Raw genomic sequence first — 25,871 nt, forward strand, 5'->3', positions numbered from 1 at the left:
CGCGGACCGGGCTGTTTGCGCGGCCGGCCGAATATTTCGTGCACCGTGTTCTGCGAATTTTAGGGGTTGCCGGGGAATTTTGGGGTAGATCAGGCGCGCGTATGACGCGCGGATTACGCGACCGGGTCCTACGGACAAGGGAAATTCGTGATTACCAAGTCCGAGTGAATTTTAACGATACCAGCCTGCCCGTTATCGCCTGCGAGTCGAACGTGTATTTGTATTTTTTAACCCTTCCACGGGGGGCGGAATACGAGGGCGCCGCGGGCGAGCCGAAAAATATGGAGATGTGCATTTAAACGTGCGATATTTTCTGTTACACGTAACGTAATTACTGCAATTTATCGCGCATAAATTGTCGAAACGAGGCATTCTCGTGCTTCGTATCACAAATGCAAATAATTTCCAGGACCAAATGGACTGCGTATTTTTTTTGCCCGTTTCGATTTACAACGACCGTTTTACGGTAGTATTATTTTATTTCCTTCGTTTCGCGAGACGAAGATTCCCGAATGCTCGGAATTTTCTTAACGCGAGGAGACAAAACTCTTCCTACGAGATGCTAAGCGTGTCGACCTCGGCTTCCGATCTTCTTCTCTTGGCCATTCGCCAAGCGCTGTTCTATTAATACGTTAACAACCCTTAAATTTCGGGCGATAAATTTCTGGCCGCGGCTTAAAGTCGGCCGACGCGTCGCGCGTTGCACCTACGCGTGGAGAAGATGCAGCGGAGCGAGTCGGGTTTCCACGTGCGTGTCAACTGCAGAAGAAACTGGCGGCGGGGTGAAAGAGGGAAGGGTGCGCGTTTCTATCCGCGCGAGGCTGTAGCCCGAAAAGCGACAACCCTCTTAACGTGGCCGTAGCAGTCTCTTACGATGTTACGCGGATGGAGAAGGGTGGAGAACACGGCTGCTCCTCCGACGCTTTTTCTATCTGAAATAGGGTGAATCGAATTGACGCCACGTAAGAGGCTGAACGACGCTCGTATTCGATCTTCCGGATGGAGGAGTCGCGAGCATCTCGCGACTTCTTTCCACGGAAGGGAAACACCGCCTCCGAGGGGGTTAAATCGGTGGTAAACTCTTATTCGGTTCACGGCGGCGTCCCGACGTACGAGAAAAGGAGGCAGGGAAAGGAGGAGATGGAATCTTTATTGCCGGGTTGCGTGCCTGTTTGCCGACTCTGGATCCAAAGCATTTTCTTCCACTGCTTAATACGATTTTATTTCTTTTTTTCTCAATCCTTGATACCATTTTTAGGGTTAAAATAACGTGATCAGAATGTTTAATTTGATTTTCCTGTATCGCTCATTGCATCGTGATTTAATTTTGACAAATTTTGTATGGGGATAGCAGACGATTCTGATTAGTCAGACACCTATTCTTTATTTTCGGGGTGCATGCCTGTATTTTTCTGTATTTCTTTCTTAAAGTATTTTCTTCTATTGCTTAATACGATTTTATTTCTTTTTTTTTTCAATCGTTGGTACTATTTTTGGGGTTAAAATAACGTGATCAGAATGTTTAATTTGATTTTCCTGTATCAGTCATTGCATCGTGATTTAATTTTAAAAAATTTTGTATGGGGATAGCAGACGATTCTGATTAGTCAGACACCTATTCTTTATTGCCGGAGTGCGTACCTGTATTTTTCTGTATTTCTTTCTTAAAGTATTTTCTTCCATTGCTTAATACGATTTTATTTCTTTTTTTTTTTCAATCCTTGGTACTATTTTTGGGGTTAAAATAACGTGATCAGAATGTTTAATTTGATTTACCTGTATCAGTCATTGCATCGTGATTTAATTTTAGAAAATTTTGCATGGGGGGTAGCATTCGATTCTTATTAATCAGTCACATATTCCCTTCGTTCACGATATAATTATGAAGACGTAGATGAATATTAAAAAATTGACATGTTACGTACAATTCTAATCGTATGATGACTGTAATTTGACAGGAAAAGTCTACAATGAGATATACTGGGATTAAAATGATATTTTTGTATCAGTCACTCCATCGTGATTTAATTTTAGATAATTTTGCATCATGAGGGTAGCATTCGATTCTGATTAGTGAGACACATATTCCCTTCGTTCATGATATAATTATAAAAACCTAAATGAATAATAGAAAATAGACGTATTACGTACAATTCTAATCGAACGATGACTGTAATTTGACAAGAAAAGTCTACAGTGAGTTATATTGGGATTAAAATGATATTTTTGTATCAGTCACTCCATCTTGATTTAATTTTGAAAAATTTTAGCTAAGTCAGGCACATATAATTATAAAAACATAGATGAATATCAAGAAATAGACATGTTACATGTTACAATTCTAATTATCAGACGAATGTAATTTGACACGAAAAATCTATAGTGATCTCACATCTATCTAGATTCATCATTATAGTACCGGCTGTTAATACCACCTTTGACGTTAAAATGGCGTCGATAGACTTTCATTCGATTTTTATTTTCTCTATCGATAGTTAATGTAATCTTTGCCACCAAAGTTATTTCATCGGGCTATTTAGTCCAGTTTTTTCACATCGGCTCGATCATGACTCGGTGTCTGTCTATATTTAATAAGCTAAATCGATAATATCTAGCCTCCTCGATTACCTGGTTCCATCGCCTGTGCTCTCACTCGATCATGTTCTCGGAATTCCTCTAATGCGGTTACCTCAGAGACATACATCTTCCCGCAATTTTGCGACGTATCCACGTCGTAATCGATAACGCAATATACGTTCTCCAAACCACCCATGCCGCCATTGAATATCTCTCGCCGTTAAATATCGTTACCACGATTCTCCCTTCTTTCTTCCACGTTTCTCAATTCGTTCGATTCCTCGCAAGATTAGCATAACAGCCTACTCCATCGAGCAGGACCGATCATTCGATCGGCGGTAAGGTTAATCGTCGGGAATGGGAAGTATTATCGTGACAGTTCTCCGTTATTCTTTCGCTGAGTCGCGCGTTTTCACCGGGTCCGTGTTTTTCTTTCATCCGGCCCAACGTTATCGCCATCGCGGCAGACCGTGTCATTAATTTCTCTCTGTCGATACACGCGCCGGTCACAATGGAGGGAGAGGAAAAAGGGCGCGCAGATACGCGATTATCGTCTTTAAAACACGGTTCCGCTCGGGTCACCGGCGGTACATGGAAAAGCTCTCTATATCGGGCCTATAACAGCGCGGATTGACGGCGTTCCGGGACAGATAACCCAATTAAAAGTTACGCCGCGCCGTGGACGCTGCTGAGCCGCGCGCGCGAGAAGAAAACGCGTCGCGACGGCGTGTTACCGCGTACACCTTCCACGGCGGCTTAAAATCGCGAGAAACGGGTACGGCCAGTTTCCTTCCCGGGGTGTGGTGGACACACGCGCGCCACGGGGCACCGTGCCATTTTTTCCCATCGTCCTACGTTTTGTTCTCCACGGTGAAACGCGCCACTTCGCGCTCTCGCGTGATATCGCGTACACCGGTCGCGCTGCGTGAGTAATGGCTCCGATAGCGCTGTTGCGTCCACTTTTCTACGATCCTTTCTTTCCTTTTGTCGCAGTTAATCGGCCATCGGAATTTCGACTCGAGGATGTGGAATTTTTCTAAGCAACTCGCCGGATAAAAGTCTCGCGCTGATAGGAGGATCTTTGCTTTTCCACACTCGTTCAGCGTAATTTCAACCACGTTTTTACGCTCCTCCGAGCATGTCTCGCGTGTTTGTCGTTGTCGGGGGTAACCTGCTGCTTTGTTATTTTATTTTTATCATTTCCTTTCGGCGCGACTGGTATTTATTTAACGCTAGGTCTACCGTGCCAGTCAAAAAGACTGGTCTCGGAATTTTCCTTTTGCAAAAATTTATGCGAATTTGTATTGAAACAGAACTGTGATTAATATATTTACTTGTCTTCGTATTGGCACTGGAATCAGTTTATCTATGTTTAGATACTCGGTAGAAATCGGTAGTTGTAGTGTTAACCCTCTAGTTGCCATTTGATAAAATTTCGAAGCTCGATATTCATTAATATGTGAAATTTTGCATAATGTAACGATGTGCGAAGCATCGAAATCAAATAATTCTACGTGTTAATTGTCATACGACTTCTTATTCACTGCTCAAAAAAATATCTTCCAACTCCTATTCTTTTTTAGCCAAAAAATGGTCGAGTGCAAAGGTTAAGAATTTCTGATATGCAAATGTTGAATTTCTTTAGTTAGCGAGTATTTAAATTATTTCACACCGATCAATCGATCTTTTACATCGAGAGCAGAACACTTGAAATAATTGGGGGCTATTAGGATGAAAATTGAAAGAGAATCGGGAATGCGAATGGTTAATGGCGGCAAATATTTGAGAGATTATTTAACACTAGAAGCACAATAGACGAGAGTGATCTATCACGCTCGTAAATTATCGTATTACTCTGCGGCTGCGATTGATACCGAAATGGCACTATTAAAGTCGCCGACACTCGGGGCTGTCTACAGTTATCTATCTGTAAATATCTAACAGCGAGCAGTGAAATAGAAAAATTGCCGATTTACTCGGAATTCCGATTTATTTCGTTTACTACCACTTAGTTGCTACCAATTTACGACTGCTCAACTCTGTTTAGCATTTTGGACAGAATTATCGTTTGAAACGACTTTAACTTTTCGCGAGGATCGTATAGCAATAGTATAGTATAGTATAGCATAGTATAGTATAATATAGTCGAAGAAATAATTCCAAATAATTCCAAATTATTATCTCTCACTGAGTTTCCATTAAGTGTCTGGTATTACTCAAAAATCGGAGAATTTGTACTTTTAGGCTTCGTTGATTTTACGACTCTATATTTCCCTATATTTCTCGCACTAATTTCTACTATACTAACCTGTGACAGTATATAGTATACCTAAACTCGGTATACTCGAATAATAATAATCGCGTGAAGAGAACAACAGTGAAAACGAATTACAAAACTATTGAAAACTCGAAAAATGAAAAATTCGATGATTCGAATGTCAGTGACATTCGCGTACCTGTGATAATAGATCTCCTTTCGTACTGTTGTGCAAGAGGGAAAGGATGGTAAGGACTCCCGAGTAACTGCAACAACAAACACCCTGGTTCTATAAACACTTTGCCGAGGTTTTATTGAAATAGACCGATCGACGAAGATTTTCAACTTGTATTCGTAGGTCGTGTAATTCTTAAGCGCAACTTATTAACTGGCTCTCGAGGTTTTCCAAGGATTCTTGATACCAGTCGCTGACAAAGATACTGTCTTCACTGCTTTACGTTATCTGTTTATACCTTCTTCGCATCGTATCTCATTGACAGGCTGTACAATTTAAGTTCCGATGACGTGTGTTATAATTAACAGTATAGTGGATCTCACGTGGAGCCATTTTGTCTAAACATGGCCGAAAATAACATGTAACCGAGACAAAAAGGCATCGACGAAAATTAACAACGTGTCTGACCCGTTTTACTTACGTTCGACCCTATCTATAAACCACGTCTCTCACACGTGATACTCACGTTCGACCCGACTTCCTTACCACGAGTCTCGTACGATATTCTAAGCAAAGGGGTTAATATTAGGTTATAACTGTATCACAAAACTGTATCATAAAACTGGATATAGAAAATATGATACAGGAAATATAACGAAGAACGATGAGCAGCAATTCGAAGCGAGAACAACCCCCACATTGTCTTAACTATAGGGGAGGAAATACAGAAAGGAGAAGTCACCGTGCTCTTGTACTTATACTTGGTTCAACGAGACCTGGCAGGGAGCAGAAACAACTAAATGCGAAGGGCGCGTGATCAGAACAGGACTGGAACACGTTTTTCTGCCCCCTGCGCATAAGGAAAGAAGCCGGACTCCCGAGCAAGGGCCCTCGGCAAGGATTCTTCGTTATTCTTTCCCGAACATCATTTGACAGACACTCGGCTGTAGTCATACCACTGGTTTCACCAACATTTTGTTCCCTTTCAGACCCCGAAGACCGCAAACCCATCTGTTCTCCCGATTACAGCCGCAAGATTTTCGTTCGTAGAAATCTTGGACTCGAAAGATCCGGTGCCGGTGGATCCCGATTCTCGGCACTGGTGCACAATGCCAGCTGTTAATGACTCAATCGCGCAGCGTTCAATCGAACGAATGAAAAGCGTGGAACGATTTCCGTGGGAGAGCCGCGCCGACTAATGCCGTACCACGCACGGTCCGGATCTACTGTGTCGAACAAAGCGATTTTCAGCCGTGCTGCCTGTGCTTTAAGGACCATCCACACGCCACTTCTTCGCTTCGAGGTTTATGGAAGCTCCATTTTCCTCGAATCATCGTTCTTCCGATATTTTCATTCGAGTTTTCGTTCCATAGCGAGAAAAACGTGGGAAATTCGGGATCATCTGGACTGTTTATTCCGTGTACGGAAAAATACGGTTTGGAAGAGAGATTTGGTTAAGTTAGGCGAATAATTGCGGAGTTTTTTAAACGTTCGCGTGTGCAAAATTTCATTTGGTGCAAGTTGGGATAAACTGTGACTGAAAGTTCAGCTTGAACGAAGCTTCGGAATGTATCGAACAGTTGTCCGTGTCATGCTTAAATTATTCCAAGCATCGGTAGATTGCTGCTACCAGTAATGAGTCACTACCGGAATCCTCGTGATAGTAAATCCTCTTACAAATCGCTGTAAGTTACACACGGTCTGTTAAAAGTCTCGAGAAGAACGAATCGAGCTGATCTACAAATCGAATTGAAGCTTATCTTATAATTGACAATAGTAAAATCTTTCGAGTGTCGGTTTGATCAGCATTCTACGTTTCTTAACAACCTTCGGAAGAAATTCCACGAGTCATTCGTGGAAAAAAGGATAGAAGCCAGAATTAACGATTGAACTACGTCTAAGCTACTTCTGTGAATCACGAATATTGAAAAGATGACTGAAAACAGTCACGAAAACCACAACCAGGGATTAAAGTAGATCAAAATAGAACTACCCCTGCGAAAACTAACTTGAACCCATCACTAGTTCTTTAATTTGCATTCTACATTTCTTAAAAATTTTAGTGGAAGATTTTAGGGATCACTAATGTTATCTCACATCCCAAATTTCCTAAAAGTTTCAAAAAAGAATTTCAAAGGCCACAATTATTAACTACACTAGACCAATCCAAAACTACCCCTGTGAGACACAGCCAAGAGCTATAACAAGCTCTTTAATTCGCATTCTACATTTCTTAAAAATTTCAGAGGAAGATTTTAGGGATCACTAATGTTATCTCACATCCCAAATTTCCTAAACGTTTCAAAAAAGAATTTCAAAGGCCAAAATTATTAACTACACTAGACCAAGTCAAAACTACCTCTGTGAAACACAGTTAAAAGTTATAACAAGCTCTTTAATTCGCATTCTACATTTCTTAAAAATTTCAGAGGAAGATTTTAGGGATCACTAATGTTATCTCACATCCCAAATTTCCTAAACGTTTCAAAAAAGAATTTCAAAGGCCAAAATTATTAACTACACTAGACCAAGTCAAAACTACCTCTGTGAAACACAGTTAAAAGTTATAACAAGCTCTTTAATTCGCATTCTAGATTTCTTAAAAATTTCAGAGGACGATTTTAGGGATCACTAATTTTATCTCGCTTTCTAAATTTCATAGAAATCTCAAGAAAGAATTTCAGAGTCTATAATTGTTGACTACACTAAACCAAGTCAAAGCTACCCCTGTGAAACACAGTTAAAAGTTATAACAAGGTCTTTAATTCGCATTCTAGATTTCTTAATAATTTCAGAGGACGATTTTAGGGATCACTAATATTATCTCGCTTTCTAAATTTCATAGAAATCTCAAGAAAGAATTTCAGAGTCTATAATTGTTGACTACACGAGACCAAGTCAAAGCTACCCCTGTGAAACACATCCAAAAGTTACAACAAGCTCTTTAATTCGCATTCTACATTTCTTAAAAGCATCAAAGAAAGATTTTAGGGATCCCTAATATTACTTCATATTCCAAATTCCCCAAATATTTCAAAAAAGAATTTCAAAAACGACAATCGCCTACTAAACTACACCAACACACGAAACTACCCCTAAGAAACCTAATCCAAGCCCATAACACGCTCTTTAATCCTCATTCTACATATCCTAAAACTTCAAAGTAGGGTTCTAAAAGTCACCTCTATTAATTCCCATACTAAATTTCCAAAAAATCCCTCAAAAATGCTCGACTAAACTACACCTACGAAACACCGCTCAAACTTCTAACAAGCCACTGTAAAATTCACCTTCCACGTTTCTTAATCTCGTCGGAGATAAATTGCAGAAGCCAGGTCTGAAAACGTGAAACCAAAAAGTCCGCGAAAGGAAGGGAAAAAGGAGGGGAAAAACGACAATGGTATACCGAACTAACCCAATCCGAGACTACTGCGATAAAACGCTGCGACAACCCTCTCACCTTTCACAACTGCACACGGCGGACGCATCTTTCCCTGGGACGATCCGAGTACGACGAGCGAAACGGTAGAAACGCTAGAAGCCCGTGGTGCGGTGCACGGGTCGCCGCCAGGTGTCGTGTGGACGGGCCTTTAGATCGGATCGCGGCGGCATGCGAGACTCGAATTCCGGACGTGGAGGAGACAACGCGTACCGGAAAGTAATCACGCATATACCAGCGGGCCGGGCTACAGAGAGGAAGGCCGATCGATTAGCCTGTATCCGCGATACGTACGCCGCCGCCGCGCACCGCAACTACGTGACAAATATTATCGCGATCGACCGACCAGCTGCGTTTGATGTGGACGCGTTTATGAAATGCCGACACGCCGATAATCATGCGCGACCAGCGCCCAAGGCTAAATCCGATTTGCAATATTAAGCCGCTGCAGTGTCCCCGCGCGGCCGACTACGAGGAGCACAGAAGCTCCGCGAGTTTTTCCGCTCCCTGGCTAATTAGCGTGGCCGATCCGACGATGACAGTCGTACCGACACGTGGTCCAGATCGCCGATAAGCGTCGTGCTCGCGGGAATCGGGGATCGAGGGTGAGACCAGCTCCTAGGGGATGCATACGTTCGGTTGCCTTCGCTGCTGAGACTGAAAGAGATCGCTGTTTGAACATTTTCCTTTGGATTCGAGGCTGCAGTCGGAGAAAGCGGAAATTTAACATGACGGGGAATTGTGATGTCGAAGAAGGGGAGAGATTCGTGGAAACTTGGAGAGACTTGCAGGTTCGTGAATTTGGATAGAGACGAGAATGTGGGGTTGCCACGAGGAGCTTCGAATAAATTGGTGTCAAGTGGGGTTGCTCGTAGTGGGGATGAAGCATATCTGCTGAAATTCCTTTGTAACGAAAATATATTTATTTAAAATATTATTAGTATAATGGGTACTTTTCATATGCAGTGAGGTAATGGTGTAAAATAGCTAAAGTATTGTAGAAATTTAGTATGGCGAGGAATTGGAATATCGAAGAGGCGAAGAGATTCGTGGACACTTGGAGAATCTTTAGAGCTTGGTAGGTTTGGATAAAGTTAAAAATATGTGGTTGCAACGTGGAGATTCGAATAAATTGGTGTGATGAACAGGGTTGCTGGTATTGCTCAAATTATTATAAAATTTCTTTGCAACAAAACTATATTTATTTGTGATATAATTAGTATAGCGGATACTCGCAAATACAGTGAGGTAATGGTATAAAATAACTAAAATAGGAATTTAGTATGTCGAAAAACTGTAATATCGAAGAGGAAGAGAGATCGTGGAAACTTGGAGAGACTTTAGAGCTTGGTAGCTTTGGACATAGTTAAAAATGTGGGGTTGCAACACAAGGGTTCGAAAAAATTGGTGTGATGGACAAGGTTGCACGTATTGGTTATGAATTGTTTCTATAACAAAACTATGTTTATTCGTGATATAATTAGTATAGCGGATACTCGCATATACAGTGAGGTAATGATATAAAATAGCTAAAATAGAAATTTAATATGATCAGGATTTGTAATGTTGAAGAGGGGGATAGAATTAAAAATATGTGGTTGCTCGTATCGGTGCTGAAATTGTTATAAAATCTCTTTGCAACAAAATAATATTTATTTGTGATATAATTAGTATAGCGGATACTCGCACATACAGTGAGGTAATGGTATAAAATAACTAAAATAGGAATTTAGTATGTCGAAAAACTGTAATATCGAAGAGGAAGAGAGATCGTGGAAACTTGGAGAGACTTTAGAGCTTGGTAGCTTTGGACATAGTTAAAAATGTGGGGTTGCAACACAAGGGTTCGAAAAAATTGGTGTGATGGACAAGGTTGCACGTATTGGTTATGAATTGTTTCTATAACAAAACTATGTTTATTCGTGATATAATTAGTATAGCGGATATTCGCATATACAGTGAAGTAATGATATAAAATAGCTAAAATAGAAATTTAATATGATCAGGATTTGCAATGTTAAAGAGGGGGATAGAATTAAAAATATGTGGTTGCTCGTATCGGTGCTGAAATTGTTATAAAATTTCTTTGCAACAAAACTATATTTATCTGTGATATAATTAGTACACTACTGGGTACTCGCGTATAGAGTATACATATAATGGTAATGGTATAAAATAAGTAGAAAGGTCTTGATACGAAGACGGTACTAGCTATTGTGCTACCCATATAGAACTGTGCATGTAAAGAGGAAAAGGTCCGAGTATATTATATCCTGCGGTCCTTTTTCTCCTGCAATTCGCTATACCTCTGACACCGGGAACCTCAGACAAGTACGTCTCTAGTATTCGTTCTACATGATTGCTCTCCACTACGAATTATTCGAATGATAATTGTAGCGTAAAAGAAAGATTCGAAAGACCGTGATGACAATTGGATCGGAGAGCGGAATGAAGGATTATTTTGAAGAATCGTAATACGATGATGCTTCTGTGGGTTCGAGTCTTTTGTTGCTCGGGCTGCGCACGGATCGTGCACTCTGCCAAGCAATCGAGCAATTTGCAGAGGATCTAAATGTACGATATTTTTTACTGTCATTTGTATAATACCGCGGATGCTTTTTGAAGGGTGCCTGAACGAAAGGTGAAGGGTATCAATCTCTATATCGGGCTATTTTAATAATATTGCGGCAAATATCGAAGAGGGATTTTTTATTTCCTTGGAAAAATGCGCGCCACGGTCGAAGAACAGCTTTACTAAAATTTCGAACCGTGTTGGTCGGTAAAAATTGAATTCGAACGTAGACACTCGAGGCTAATGGAGCTCCAGGACGCCATCGAGGTTCGAGCCAACACTCGACGCGTCGTTATCGGCGTCGATTTCAATTAATCGTTTCACCAAAGTGAATAGATAGCGTAGCGAGTAGATAGGTCACTTTTTTCTGGCTTATAATCGGAAACCGTGATATTTCACGTCGCCCGATCATCTTTCACCCTCGCTTCGACGAACATTTTCCACCCTGTGCGATTTCCCAAGGGGGGGGGGGGGGCCAATAATTAAAGGGATATCTGACAAAATTTTTCACCGAAAATATTCTGGAATTCAAGGCGTTTATTTTAAAAAATTATTCTTCGCCGAGAAATCGCGATTTTTAACGAGTTTGTGAGTCGAGGGCACAGGCGAGTTTCGGAATAAATGTCTGACCGATCGCGTCTTACTCCCCTAAAACGAAACATCGGCCAATACGCGTCTCTCGAATCGCTCGAAGCGCTGATCTTTCGCTCCAGTTACGAAAAAAAGCCTCGCGAGAGTCTGCCTCTCTGCCGTGCAAATTGGAGCACCGATAAACGCGGCTCGCTCGATCAACCCCCTTTCCAAGGGGAACGTCTATTCCGGTAACTGCGTTCTGCGACACGGAGACGGGTACACTCACCCCTCGTGGAGAGCGTTTATACAGGCTTAACTGTGCACTTTTCTCGATAACGGATAGTGTTTATTGGTTTGTTGCAGTTTATTATCTTCTCGAATTTTCTGCGTTTTCTTTTTTTTTTTTTTTTTTTTTTTTCTTTTTCGAGTTTATAGTCGCGAGTGCTCGTCGAGGATGCGAGACGTTTTAACGGAAAGATTATCGATGGAGTATGATATTTCGCGTCACGTGGTATGGAGTACGTATAGTTCGTTGACTCGTACTCGACGGAAAACAAGATAGATAGGAAAATCATGCGCATACGAAGGTAAAAATTGTCGGATTAAAAATTAGAGAAGACTACGATTCTTCCTCTGATTATTTAGGAAGACAAACCTCGCGAGAGTGTGTTCGAGTTCCGGTGAGTCTCGAGGAAAGTCTGCGATTAGAGACTATAGCTGCAAAATGCGGACGGCTATCTGTTCGATGTCTAAAGTTGCGTCTGCGACGAAGAAATTTCGGCGGCGACGAAACTTGGCGTAGAAGGTTTCAAAATGGGTCATCGATTACCATTCACCCTGATCCAGCTTCGCATCGCCATACTTCGTCGTGACTCGTAGTCCTTAACCTAACTCGCGCAAGTGACCATCGTCAGCCAGTCAGGCCCAGAGAGCACACGCACCCCCCCTCGCTCGTCGCGGAAACCTCTCGCGTGTATCTTGTCCCAAGCTCTCGGTGACTGTACATCCGCCGCTGGGTGCTATCTCTGTCCCGCTGCAGCTCGCGAGTGCTCCTTCTCTCCCTCCCCCGTCGTCCTCCTCCTCCTGCCGCCCAGTTCCTCCTGGCGGCAGCCGTGTCTCCTCTCTCTCTCTTTCTCTCTCTCTCCCCGGCTCTCTCTGGCTCGGTTCCCGTGGCGCGCGCTCGCCCGTGTTCCCGTTCTCTCGCTCTATCCGCCCCCGCCCCCGTGGCATGCCAACCAACGAGCCGGGGCCGCTTTCGCTTTGTGCGCGCCGGGGCGGCGGTACATCAAAGCCTTCTAGTTCCCGCTCCGGCCTTTGACGGCTGCGTCGCGGCCGCTCGCTCAGTCATCGCTCGGTAGGCGAAGCCGGCACGCCGTGGATGAACGGTCGCGCGCGCGCGAACGCTCGCCCGAACGCTCGCCGAATCCGTGGGATTCGCAGGCCACCGCTGGCCAGCAGATTCGTCCATCGCGGGAACGCTACGGCCGACATCGTGGACAACACCGTGCACCACGACGATCATGTCGCCCCGTGGCAGTAAGTGCACGCGCCTCAACCCAAGGGCGACCGCCAAAGGGAGGTCTGTGCGCGGCCCTAATCATCAGCAGCAGAATCAGCATGACCAGCAGCAGCAGCGTCGACAAACGGCGCAGGAGGATACGGCGGAGGAGGCGACGGAAGAGGTCGCCGCAGACGTGGGCCAAGTGGATAGGATCGTTAAGAGTGGCGAATCGGTGGACGGAAGCAGCGACAACGCTACGATTACGACTACGACTACGACAGCGACGACAACGACAACGACGACGACGACCAGAACGAGCAAGTCTGCGGTGGCAGCGTGCGAGGGTCGATCGTCGTGGGCGGCGCGCATGCGCCAGCCCCTGGAGAGTGGCCTCGAGCCCCGTGAAAACGGCACCCTGGTGCAACGATGGCCGACCAGCAGGCAACGCCACCGCGATCGGATCGCCACGAACGAGGATCGACAGGATGATCCCAATCACGGGGATGGTACGGTATCTTCCTCCACGTCGTTGTCTTCGCCAGCCCTGTCCTCATCCACGGACGCGTCATCCAGGAGGTCCATCTCGCCTCCGTCCAACATCTCCTCGCCGGCACACTCCACCTCGCCGACCTCTACCGGTGCAATCTCCCGGGAGAATAATCCTCGCAAGGAGAACGATCGAACGATCGAGGAGGCTAGTACCGCGGACGCGAGGAGGTACGGGAACGAGCTTCACCAAGACAGGATCAGAAAGAGGAAACAGGAGAGACAGTGTTCCGTAAGGGCACGCGGTGTCAGGGACGTGATAACCGGAAAATCGTCTGCTACCACGGCTTCCACGTCGTCCACCTGTGTTCCTACTTCTTCGACGGTCTCCTCCTCCTCGCCGTTCTCCTCCTCCGTCTCCACCACCTCCGACAAGGTAACCGAACTGTCCGCTCAGGCCAGTCTCAGAGGCTGCCCAACCGTCTCTCACGCCTCCGTTATCGAGAGCCTGCGGAACGCTCTGGAGAACTACGATCGCAGCAGAATCTACCTCGCACATGTGTCCTTCCTGGATTGGCGGGACCTGCCTGGACGACGCCGCGCCACCGCCGCCGTCGCCACAGCTGGCGACGCTGAGAGGGTGTGGGTGGTGGGGGCGGCGGATCACGAGGGCCACCACAGGACGCGGCTACTGGTAACCGGTCGCCATTGGCGGCCACGTTGCCTCAGACGAGTCAACATGTTGAGCCAGCCGGTGATATACGCCGGTGGAGGCAGGGGTTCTCTAACGGTGGACCTGTTCCTCTGGTGGTTCCATCGAGAGTTCGCCGTGACGGCGATGGCCATGCACCCGGATGGCGCCGTCCTGGTCGCGGAGACCGCGGATTACTTACCACCGGAGGCAGATTGCGTGGCAGCCGATGGATTGGTCAGGTTGTTCGTCGTACCGAAAGACTGCCTCGAGACGAGGATCGTGGTGAGAGAGCTGAGAGTCAGGCTGGCTACCGGAGTGCTCTCGAGAGCCTGTTACGGTGTCTATCGCAACATCTCGAACCCCGGCAAAGAGGCCGATCCTCTGACAGCCTATCTGCGAAGGTTCACTCTGAAGGAAGCGTTCGCCGATCTTCACCGGGCCTGGCTGAGCATCCGATCGGAGACCTTCGCCAGGAGTTGGATCCTGCCTCGCGATCGCGACGACGCCTCGATCGGCTGCTCGAACAACGCGATCGGTCTGACCTTGTCCTCGCGCGTGCACGTCGCGTCGGCTGATCAGGAGGAGGACCGGATGCTTCTGATCGAGCTGCAGAACGTGGCCAGAGAAGTGGGTCTGGAGGTCAGCGACGACGAGCTGAGCAAGTGGATCCTCGAGGACGAGTGCAGCGGCAGCAACGAGCCGTCGTCGTGGTGCGTGAGGAAGAAGGAGCTCGAGGAGGATCATTGCCGCGTGAAGATCGAGGCGGAGGAGAAGTGGGCCGATTACGAGGGCGGGAAGCAACAAGGGACGGACGGGGAGGAGGAGGACGAGGAGGAGGAGGACGAGGAAGACGAGCCCACCGCGGAAGAGACTGTCGGTCTGCTGTCGAGGGTGCTGACTTGGATGGAAAGGGAGCCTCTCGATCCAGGACTATTACTCGCCGTCAGATCGATGCGCGATACCGCCGCACTCATGGTAAGCACCGACTGATAAGAGACAACCACTCGAGCTATCGATCGTCGCCGCGAACCCGTCGCCGTCGTCGTCGTCGTCGTGGTCGTCGTGGTCGTCGTGGTCGTCGACGACGAACACAGTGGGAGAGAGCTAGCGACCTTGCGAGCTTCGCAGCGGCCAGATTGAACTAATTCTCTTCCGTCGACTGTTAGGAAGAGGAGAATAGCGAGGAAGAGAGGGAGAAGGAGGGAGAGAGAAAGAGCGAGGAAGCAAGGAGCGAAGGGACAAGAAGGGACGCGACTCGTCGCGCGAGAGGACGCTGAAGGGCCACTCGAATTGGGCGATACGTCGTCGTCGAGCCGGCGAATGGAAAAGCCGAACGAGAACGAACCCTCGAACGTTCGAGGAGCGCGCGCCGCCGTCTTTGCAAATTAATGCTCGAGCTCGTCCTCGATAAGCGCGCTTTCCCCTTCGAGAGTTTATCGAATTGTATATTATATTTCCTCCTCGACGAGGAGGAGGGCTTTTTAGCCGTCCTCGTCCGTCCTTGTTGGGCCGACGGGACCGTCCGCGGGACGCAGAACCGTGGACGACAACGATGCTAATGTCTATGTTAAATAGGGAGGAACGGAAATGGTACTCGACGGGGCCGATCAAAGAATCGGATACTACCTTTGTTCGATCGTTAAAGCAGCCTGTTGGTGGTGGGAACGTTGCGGTAGATGGGTCGGTTTCGATGGCGCAGGGAGGCTGTTTGATCAAGGATAACTATAGTTGGCACTCGATAAATCGAGCTATCCTTATCGGGGGCCAATTATTATCGAATCTTTTTATTTCGACGTCCACGAGTCTTTCCTATCGTACGTGTGTGTCTCTCACCCTCTGGATATTTCGCAACGTAGTAGACCCCCTCTTCGCGACGAATCTTTTTTCCTCCCCGACACATACTCCGACGCATTATTTAACTCCGTATTCGACTGTGCGAAACGATCGATGTCTTGAAATTTCGAAATTCAATTAACGGCAGACGCACGAACGACGACGCATCATCGATCAAACGACGGGACAGAGAAAAGAAATCAATTTATATAGTCTCACGCAAACACCTGTCGATGCTTCCGGGGCATCAATTAATTAATTGATATCCCCGGGCGGACTGCTAATTACCCGGCTGCATTAACGAAGCATTAATCAACACGGTATTAATTAATTACTCGATAACGATAATGCAACGTCGACACGCAAGGCTGTACGCTATACCGCGTCGAAAACGACGCCGGATATATATACTTGTTTCGATTTCACGACGCCGTTCATGCTAACCGTTTCCCCTCTCTCCGTTTGATTTATAGGCGAGCAAGATGGGCCTGGCGGGGACGCATCCGAGCGGGTTGCCCTTCTTCTGCCCCAATGGGGACCACCTGACTCAACCACCGCCTGCTCATATGGGAATTCCACCGTACGGGACGCTGGATGCGGGTAAAGCAGCCGCGGCGGCAGGTGAGTACCGAATATCGGCTTTAAACTAACCTTCGAACAGGTTGAATATTTTTTTTCTTTCATTTCCTTATTTTTTTTCTTTTTTTTTTCGAGGTGATATTTGAAAACAATTTTTTGGAGAATTACTCTTAGACGTAGGTGGTGCCTTTGCGAGAAGAATAACGCGGTACTCTTGATACGTTTCTGGTACAATTTCGGGGTGTCGATTGTATTTTGGTGAAGATGTAGCGTTTTTAAAATATCGAGATACTTTTTTTTCCAAAGAACATGGCTCGAAAGGTTTTACCTCGACTTCGTAAATTTTTATACTTGAAATTTGAAATTGCAAGGGATACAAATTTAACTTTCAAAAGTTGGAATTTAAATTTGAAATTTCGAGAGTTGAAATTTAAAGGCGGAAATAGGGAAATCGTAGGTCGTATGTTATTTGGGTAAAATGGAATACGCGATATCGTGACGTTATCGCGACATATTTAAACGCCAAGTTAGTACGGTCGTTGACACGAAATTGGCACCCAACAGCACCCACCCCTGTTCTTCTTGATCCCGAAAGTTAGCCTTAAACTGGCTTCAACTTTCCACAAAACATACACGACGGAGATCCCACCCCGTGCTATCGGTTGAATCAATAATTCTTTTACGAAGTTAAACCGCTAGTGTCGGCGCAAATATTGACAACCCTCTCAAATTGTAATTGATGGAATACTTCTCTCGTCCCTGTAATAGCGCAACACGGTCTGGCTCGCGGCAACTCTTCGCGTATCATTTCACTCTATCGATCCGCGCAAATATTAACATCCCTGTCATATGCGAACAGTATAAACAGGTTTCGTCTGCGGCCAGTCTCGACTAACAATAAGCAACGTGACATCGCGATTCCATCCGCCCATAAAACGCAACCAGCCGAATATAAACTTTAATTCCTCTCGAGTATCGCGACTCACAAAAATTCTGCCATTTTTACGGAATCGGATTCGCGTAGAAAATTAGGTTTAAAATATGTTTCCTAGGGATTAAAGTGTGCGATTCGTCAGAACTTTCGACGACTGTTAGACTAAATTTGTCAACGACTGATCCCCGCTTCGCAATTCAGCCTTCTTTTATTCTCATGCACACTGGGCACACTGCAATAACGCACCCCAAAAAATGCACGCGCATTCTGAGAACTCGTTCGTCTTTCACGCATAATCTAACCTGATCATTCGCTCGCTCTGCTCATCATTCGCACCGACAATCCTTTGATCTCTCCGTCACTAGCACCGACAATCGTTTGATCCCTCCGTCATTCGCGCCGACAATCGTTCGAGGTACTCTCGCTGCGATATGTTAAATCTCAACACTCTCGAAAGAAAAATTCTTAATTCGATATCCGAATACGAACTAGTCTGTTCGTTTTATCAGCTAATGATGACAAATCTGACTCTAAATTTAACACGCCGATGCAAGGTATTTACCATTGAAAGCACGTAGGCTTATCGTAGTAAAGGGAGTGGATCTAGAGTGATAAGCAGAGTGATGACCAACTCGATCAACTTTGAAATCCATCACTCGACTTCTTATCGCGCGTGTAAACAGCCTCGGGAAATTCTTCGAATCCCAAACGTAGCTTTTTCCTAATCGAACGCGTAAAACTCACCCCTTCCGTGCACCCGTCGAAATTCCTCGCTGAGCCAGGAAATTCCACGCTGCGTGCATCCGGATTATTCGACTGTCAGCTAAACAGAGCTCGTAACGAAGAATTTCAAAGTGAATTTCCGTCGGATAAAGCGCCGTGACGTTTCCGGAATGGTCCGAAGAAGCTACCCTCTGGAGGGAGACCGCCTCGTAGGCCCGGTTCGCGAGCTGCGCAGTGTCCTTTGCTCTCGAGGCAAATTAAAACTCGTCTGTGTCTCTGCGCGTGGTCGGTTGTTGGTAGCCGTGCAAACATTGATATTCCTACGGGGTCCTAATTGAAGGAATATTTCTTATCGAGTGAAGGGTCCGCAGCCGATGCCGAGGCTCGAACGCCGAGGGAGATATGGAGAGGAAGACCGGGCGTCCCCAGAGGGTGGATAGAGAGGTTAACAAAGAGGGAAGGAGAGGGACCGACAGAGACGGAGCGGAAGTGGTGGTGGGATAAGAGAGAGAAGAGAGGCTCGCGAACTGGCGTCAAGTAGGAGAATAAGAGGAGGACTCACCATTAGGCTAATCAGCCAGGCATGCAGCCTCCCTCTGGCGCCGGGTCAAGGGGGTTTCAACCCGCCTCTCTATTTCTACAGCTTCTCTTCTTCCTACCCTCGTTGCACCCGCCCCCGAGACCGCCTCTCTCCTGCCTTTGGGGAACCCCTCGCTATCAACTCGCCAGCCAGTGTGGATTAACAGTCGATGACCGATGTATTTTCCCCGGCGTACCGACGGTTTTCAGCTAGGGGTAGTTATTCTGCTCCGCGTGCGCGGATCGAGGGTGATCACGGGGTACCGCATAGTTACCGGTTCCACGGTGACACGGATTTTTACAGACCGCGTACTTGTTTCTTCTTTCTTCCCCCTTTTCTTTTTCCTTTCCTTTCGGGAGGGTACTGGACGAGGTCGAGTGGCAAGGGAATCGGTTTTGAAGCACCGCGTGGTCTCGCATTAATTCGCGGAAAAGCACTTGATTAACCCTCGAAGTCGATGCTTTTTTTTACTCGCGTGGCAGCTTCTACGCGCTCCGCGGAACACGTTCTTAGGACCCGGGATTCTCTTGGTCTGCTCTGCGGTTATCGCGAAGTTGGATACGTCGGGTGTACTTTAGAACCGAGTATAACAGGGACGCGGCTGTTCCGTTCGACAACTTCGATTACGTTCCATTAGCCTTTCGATGGTTCCTCGAGATCTCTCCGGAGGAGGAAAAATCGCGAATAGGGAGAGAACGACTCGAATTCGAATTCGAATTGATCGCTGGGTTTCCCTCTCTCTCTTTCTCGAAGGTCTCCGAGTATCGTTTCGAGGGGGACGGAGAAAGAAATCGAGAGGAACGGAGATGGAAGCCCGACCTGGAGATTCTGAACGTGTTTGCGCGCGCGCTATCTTTCTCTCCTCTCCTTCTGCCTCGGGCCTACCTCGCTCGCCACCCTCCTCTGCTCACCCACGTCCCCTAGGTCCCTGGAATATGTAGATGGGGTTGATAGCGTTTATGCACGACTACGAGTTCGTACGGCGGCTCGGGTTCTTTGTCTTGCAAACGAGCGAGCATTTTGTCCCCTCCCTCCCCCGCCCGCCCTCCTTCGCCACCACCTCCGCCTCCTTCCTTCCCCCTGGGCTCGAGTTCACCCTCGCTCCTCCTCTCCCTCTTGCGCCACGAGGACGACAGAGAATCTTCGCCCTCTCTCTTCCCCTTACGCGGCTTCTCGCCGCTGTTCAGCCGCCACCCACTCACTCACCCGTTCTCTCACCCGCTCTCTCACCCGTTCTCTCGTGCTACGTAGCACCCGACCGAGAGCACCGCCGCCACCTCTCTCGTTCAACCCTCCCCTCGCCCCTCTCTCCCTCGCTTCTCTTCTTCCTCTCCTCCGCCGTCTCTTCATCCTCGTTTCTGTCCTCCTTCCCTCTGTTCGTTTCCTACCTGTGCGTTACCACTGTCTCCGTCCCCGTCTCGCGCCTTCGTTTTCCGCTCTCTCCCTCTGTCCCGCGCTATGTCCTCTCCACGGTTCGAGAGTTTCCAACGTTCGAAACCCCGTGGCGTCTCTCCACGAGAGAAGCCACCCCTCTATAGCGCGCCGCGCGCCCTTCCTCGCTCGATCTCGCTCCTTCTCGCTTCCAGGAATATATTTCTAATTAGCTCCACTTTTCGATCTCCGCCGCGTGTTTATTTCAGGATTCCATGGAACAGAGGAGCCGTGGGGGTAGGGTGGGGTTGGATAGGATAGGACGCGGAGGGTCGAGAGGATCCCGGCGTTTCGCCGGGGCTCCACCATTGATCCGCTTAATTTTTCTCTCCTCGCGCCACCCCCGCCACGGGCCATCTCTTGTCTTCCTCTCTCTCTCTCTCTCTCTCTTTTTCTCCTCCTCTGCCTCGCTCTCTTTCCCGCTTTCTGCCGGCTCTCGCTTCCGTCGCGATTACGAGTCGCTCCTTCTCCCTGATCTTCCTGCCCCCCTTTTTTATCTCGTTTTCATGCCACTTCTATCCGGTGGCCACGGGTTATCTCGTTCGTGGATGGGCAGTTTCCGGTGTGTCGGATGCAATGGCTTTCGAGGTTCCATCTTCGATCGAGCTTCCTGCTTTTTCGCTCTTTAAATCCTTCGTTTATCGTTTATAATAGAAACCGATGCACAATTTTTGTTGCTCCCACGAAATGTCGAATTAGATCCAGGGTACACGATGTACAGCAGGTGTCTGTATCACTCGGTGTACCTGTAATTTATTAATTTTGGTGTTCTTGCTATCCCCCCCCCCTGCTGTTTTCGTAATTTTTATAGCACCGTCGGTACAAAATTTGACGAATAGCAAAGAAACGAGATAAATGCGGTAAAGGAATATTTAAAACTTAATTTTTCGTTTCATGGAGAGTGACGTTAGCTCAACGAGGGTAGCAGGGTTAACGTCCTTAACCTACTTCAACCTTCGCCTCCACAGATGTATTCTCGACTACCACGAGCGGTTACAATGACGCAAATGTACTCCTAATTCATAAAAGGCTGCAGCCACTCGCCCCAAACAATTTGCACCCCATTCTACACGCCCGGAGAATGACCTAACCCAACCGTATGGATCTTCGTTGGAAGTAAATCAAACCAGTCGATTAATGGACATAATAGAACGTCAAACAAGACAGGAGTATCATAGCCACCCCTGTGGCACCCCTGGCGCGCGCGTGCACGAGCGGAAAGCCACTCGGCCTCTTTCACCGGCGGCTGCGATTCTTCGAGCACCGTAATCCTTCACGAGTAGGTTCTCCAGTTTTCTCGCCGCTTCGAGCGGTCACTTTGACATCTTTGTCGGGCTTTCCACGCGTGTGTCGCGGCCTCGCGCCGCCGTAAATACACTTTTCCTCTCGTTCGAGTGTTAAAATACCACTTGAACGTATCCTCATCGCGAGCGGACCTCGAGTGCCTGCTCGAGTGCGCGCGCCAGCCCGAACCAGGTCCTTCTTTCGCGAAAGTTATTCTTTCCACGGTCTCCGAGGGGTGTACCCACCGAGTCCTCGAGATCGTGCAAGATCCTCGTCAACGATCCTTGCCAACGGTGCTCGACGATGATTCGATGCTCCATCGATTAGACAGAATCGACGAAGATCGTCGAATTTTTCAGGGGAGTAGCTTCTGGTATGCTCCGAATCTCTTCGTATTTTACTTCTGAAAGTACTAAACGATATTACGCCTAGTCACGTATGGTTGGTTCGAACGAAATGGCGTGCTCGTAAAATCAGTCGAGCCTAAAAGTACAGGTGTTCTGACTTCCGAAACAGTAATTCGAGATATTTAGGGGGAGATAAGGTACTCGAGCGTCAATCGATGCTTATAACGTCGATTTAGAATGGATTTTTCTGCCGTTGCGTATCGCTCACCAATGCTTTATGGAAAATAAGGTGTTTTAAATGCTGCAGGTAGTAAATAGAATATGACGGCAGTAGTTAACGAACTGAAGCGAAATTCAAATTACTGTCTACGATACTTGCAGCTGCAAGACAGTTCAGAACGTCGACGTAATTTCTGTTGCATATTCATAAACACCACGAGTAAAAGGAGAATTTTTGTATCGAGGTAGGGAAATTTCTAGGGAATTATCCTGTCAACCAGCGTCCCGAGTTCATTCCCATAAAATATATCTCGTCGTCATCAAATCTGTTCCTCGATCACTGATGTAAAGTCTGCTGCACTCTGGATGATACGTTTCTTATTTCCTTCGCGCAGTTCGTGTCTTCTCCGTAAACTTTCCAATCCATTTTCACGCAAATTACATCTCTCTGCGTATATCCGTGGTATCAATGAAAAGCTCCATGATTTATAAAAATTCTGACGTATCTCTCGATCGAGTTACGAGACATAATTTCGCGAGTAATTACGATGTACGATAACTGGATACTCGAGGTATTAACCCCCTGCATTAACCCCCTTTACATCGTCCCTCAGAAATTCGCGACACCCGTGTACGATTAAAGTGTCGTGATCCAGTATCCAGAGAACTTAACCCTCCGTCTCGGCGTTCCATCCCTTTGTCGATTTCAACCCCGGGATCCGCGTTTCCTCCCCCTGGGGGGCACGCGTGCAGACCTGCGGGGGTGTCTTCCGCCGGTAACTATGACCGGGAAAACGTTAACGATACCTTTTAATAGAGCGAACTAGACGATCGTCGCAGATGAGACGAAGCCACGGAATTCTCTGTTCATCTCGGGGGGAGAAAGGGGAGGAGAAGGAGGAAGAGGGGAAAAAATAGTCGAAAAGCATCGAAGTCGTCGACCGGAGGGAAAAGGCAAGGAATAGAAGCTTGGAGGAGGCGGGACACGGGGCGAGGGACGGAAAGACAGAGAATATCGCGGTATACGGAACACCGGGAGCTCGAGTTGTTCGAGAATAAAAGAGTAATTTTCCGGGTGGTGAGACCCCGATAATGGGGTTGCAGACTGCCGAGTCGACTGGAAAGTGATTAAGCACACATGACGGAGCCCGCGGACTCGCCAGGATATTACGAGCCACCCCTTTCAGCCCACCTCCCACCCGCTCCACCCCCGCCGTCCCGGTTCCCTTATATCATCCAGCTTCTTCTGCTCTGCTCTCCGCCGCGGTTCGTACTTCTAATTCCCGTCCCTTACCTTATTCGTACACGGTATCGGACAGATAACGACCCCTTCCTGCGTTCCTACGCGCTCGCTCACTGCACCCGAACCATCCTCTTTTTACCCTGTGAACCGAGACCGAGTCTCGATATCGACTCGTCTGTCTTCCGTTCCCGGGCTTCCATTCTTCCGCCGCAAGGAGACCGACTGCCAACCCTTTACTGCCGATCTAAATGAATCATCTTCGACTTTGAAATAGAGCTGGTAGGATGGGCAATTTCGTGCGAGGATGAAGACTGGATAGATCGATTTCTGATCCCTTTCTTTTTTCTTTTTTCTTCTTGGCAACTGTTTGGCTGATTATATTATTATATAGGTGCTAAACTGGTTTAATTTCGAGCAATCATTCGAGGTATAATTCGTCGTTTCGTTGAAACTGCTAATTCTAATTTTAATCCTTTGCACTCGAGAGGCGACCCACAGTCATTTAATTAAATTTTGAAGGACGATGTTAATTAATATATGAAATTCAAGATAGCGCAATGATGCGTGGCAGCAGAATAATTCTACGTCTTAATTTGCATACGATTTCTAATTTACCATTTTGGAATTTATGGATATATTATATATATTTGGAAAACCATCAGGAAGTCTTCGAATTGCCATTTTTCTCTAGCGAGAAGGTCACCAAAGGGAATTTGTTGGATAAGCTTAGAGAAGAAACGAGTCCAAGTAGATCGTCCTTTCCATGGTCAGACGGGTAGTAAGGAAACTACGCGTGAAACTGTTAGATTTGAATCGATTTGGTTTTACAGAATAATTGATAATTAACGAGTTTGCTAATCCTAGATTCTATAATTGAAGCGATAGGGTGAAAACAGATGGGCAGGTGTAATCCACTTCAAAGCGAAATAAAATTCCTCGATTATGTTTAACACGTTGAGCCCGACGTCCCTATTGGTCCCTGTTGGTCCCCGTCGGTCCTTGGGGACCGACAGTATCATAGTTAAAAATAAATGTAGTAATTTTAGTGATATTGCGGGGGTCCTCCCCCCACAGTCATTGATGTCGTGCTGGTCACAGGTAACCTCTGTGGTAGTGTAGTCGTTAGAAGGGACAGTAGGAAAATGAAGGGATGCGTTTCGTCCTAGGCCTGCTAGTGGACTCATCAATAAAGCTACCCTGCCTTAGACTAGGATACTATTGAAAGGACGATATGTTATATAGGATTTGGAGGTTTCCCAAGTACTTACAAGAAAATCCTCAAAGTCGGATCGATGATCGCTACAATATTTATTGAAACATTCTAAACAAAAATATAGTTTGGTTTTGCACGTATTACAAAACCTGACGATTTTTTAGTCAAATTTCTGACTGTCTTGCATCCGAATAGCGTTGAATTTTTGTCGTAACGTCGGTACCGAGCTCAATGCGTTAAAAATGAAGATTCTCCCTCATGGGACACTAAGCAAAATTCTTGCTGTAAAAGAATCAAAGGTATCGATGAAATATCGATAGAAAATTGACAAAATACAAAGAACCATTGACAATTTCATCCAACTTCCTCTAATCTCCGGCATCACGCCTATTATCCGAACCCCGCGCGAGTGCCTGTAACGCGAGTGTAATACAGCGCGGAAAACGAACTTTCCAAAATTCCATCAAACTTTAGCCAGCCGACCATCGCGTCGTGGCAAACCTGCTCAAAATAACGAGCCATCAGCGAACAATCTGCCAAACCTTAATCCCCCTCATCGTCCACACTTCACAGCGTGCCGAAACGCTGTACCCGAGCAAGTGAGCTGCTCCATCTCGGAATATCTAGACCACGTTCGATGGACGCGAGCAACGAGCAGCACACCCTGGTAATCGAGTGCCCCAGGACCACCGATGTCTCTCCATGGTCCGCGCGTAGACGGTCGTTATCCAGACACCACCAGGGGGCTTGGAGTGGCCCTATCGTTAGAAAACCACGCGTTGACCGATTTCAGTGCAGGACGCAGAGGGCTGTGGGACAAGCCTTTGGGACATGTTCAGCCCGCGAAAGGCAAAAAGGAGAAGGGGGTGGAAGGTGAAAAGAGAGTCCATCCACAGTCGGTCCGTACGAACGAAGAGGGGCAACGACGACGGAGGGGGTCGAGAGGGTGGGAAAGAGAAGTATTGGCCTCGTCAAGCGGTTTCAGGCTTGCCGATATTCCGGCCGCTTCTCGTCGACCCTTATGAAGCCAATTACACTTCGCCTCGCCAAAGGCACCCCACTTATAGCCGGCAGTCGACGTTTCTGGGGCTCTTCGGGGGCCGCGACCGGTTCTGCAGCACGTATACCGGTTATGTATTAGATACCGCCACTGTGAAAGCTGCGCACCCCTTTTCCGTACCTCGGCTACGTCACCCCGTGGCTGCGCCTCG

The 25,871-nt window shown here is 47.0% G+C and overlaps 1 protein-coding gene across 3 annotated transcripts in view; it reads left to right on the top strand.

Annotated features, from left to right (window-relative positions):
* LOC108549651 (protein pangolin, isoforms A/H/I/S) overlaps positions 1–25,871 on the top strand; it is a 259,130-nt gene that overhangs the window by 207,513 nt on the left and 25,746 nt on the right. For all 3 annotated transcript variants that reach the window (XM_017903145.1, XM_017903146.1, XM_017903147.1), the window contains exon 2: positions 16,581–16,728. In XM_017903145.1, the coding sequence (XP_017758634.1) occupies positions 16,581–16,728 (148 nt within the window). The remainder of the gene's footprint in view (positions 1–16,580; positions 16,729–25,871) is intronic.

This window comes from Eufriesea mexicana, unplaced genomic scaffold, assembly GCF_001483705.2.
Source record: "Eufriesea mexicana isolate 0111107269 unplaced genomic scaffold, ASM148370v2 scaffold2119, whole genome shotgun sequence".
NCBI classification, from domain to species: Eukaryota; Metazoa; Arthropoda; class Insecta; order Hymenoptera; family Apidae; genus Eufriesea; species Eufriesea mexicana.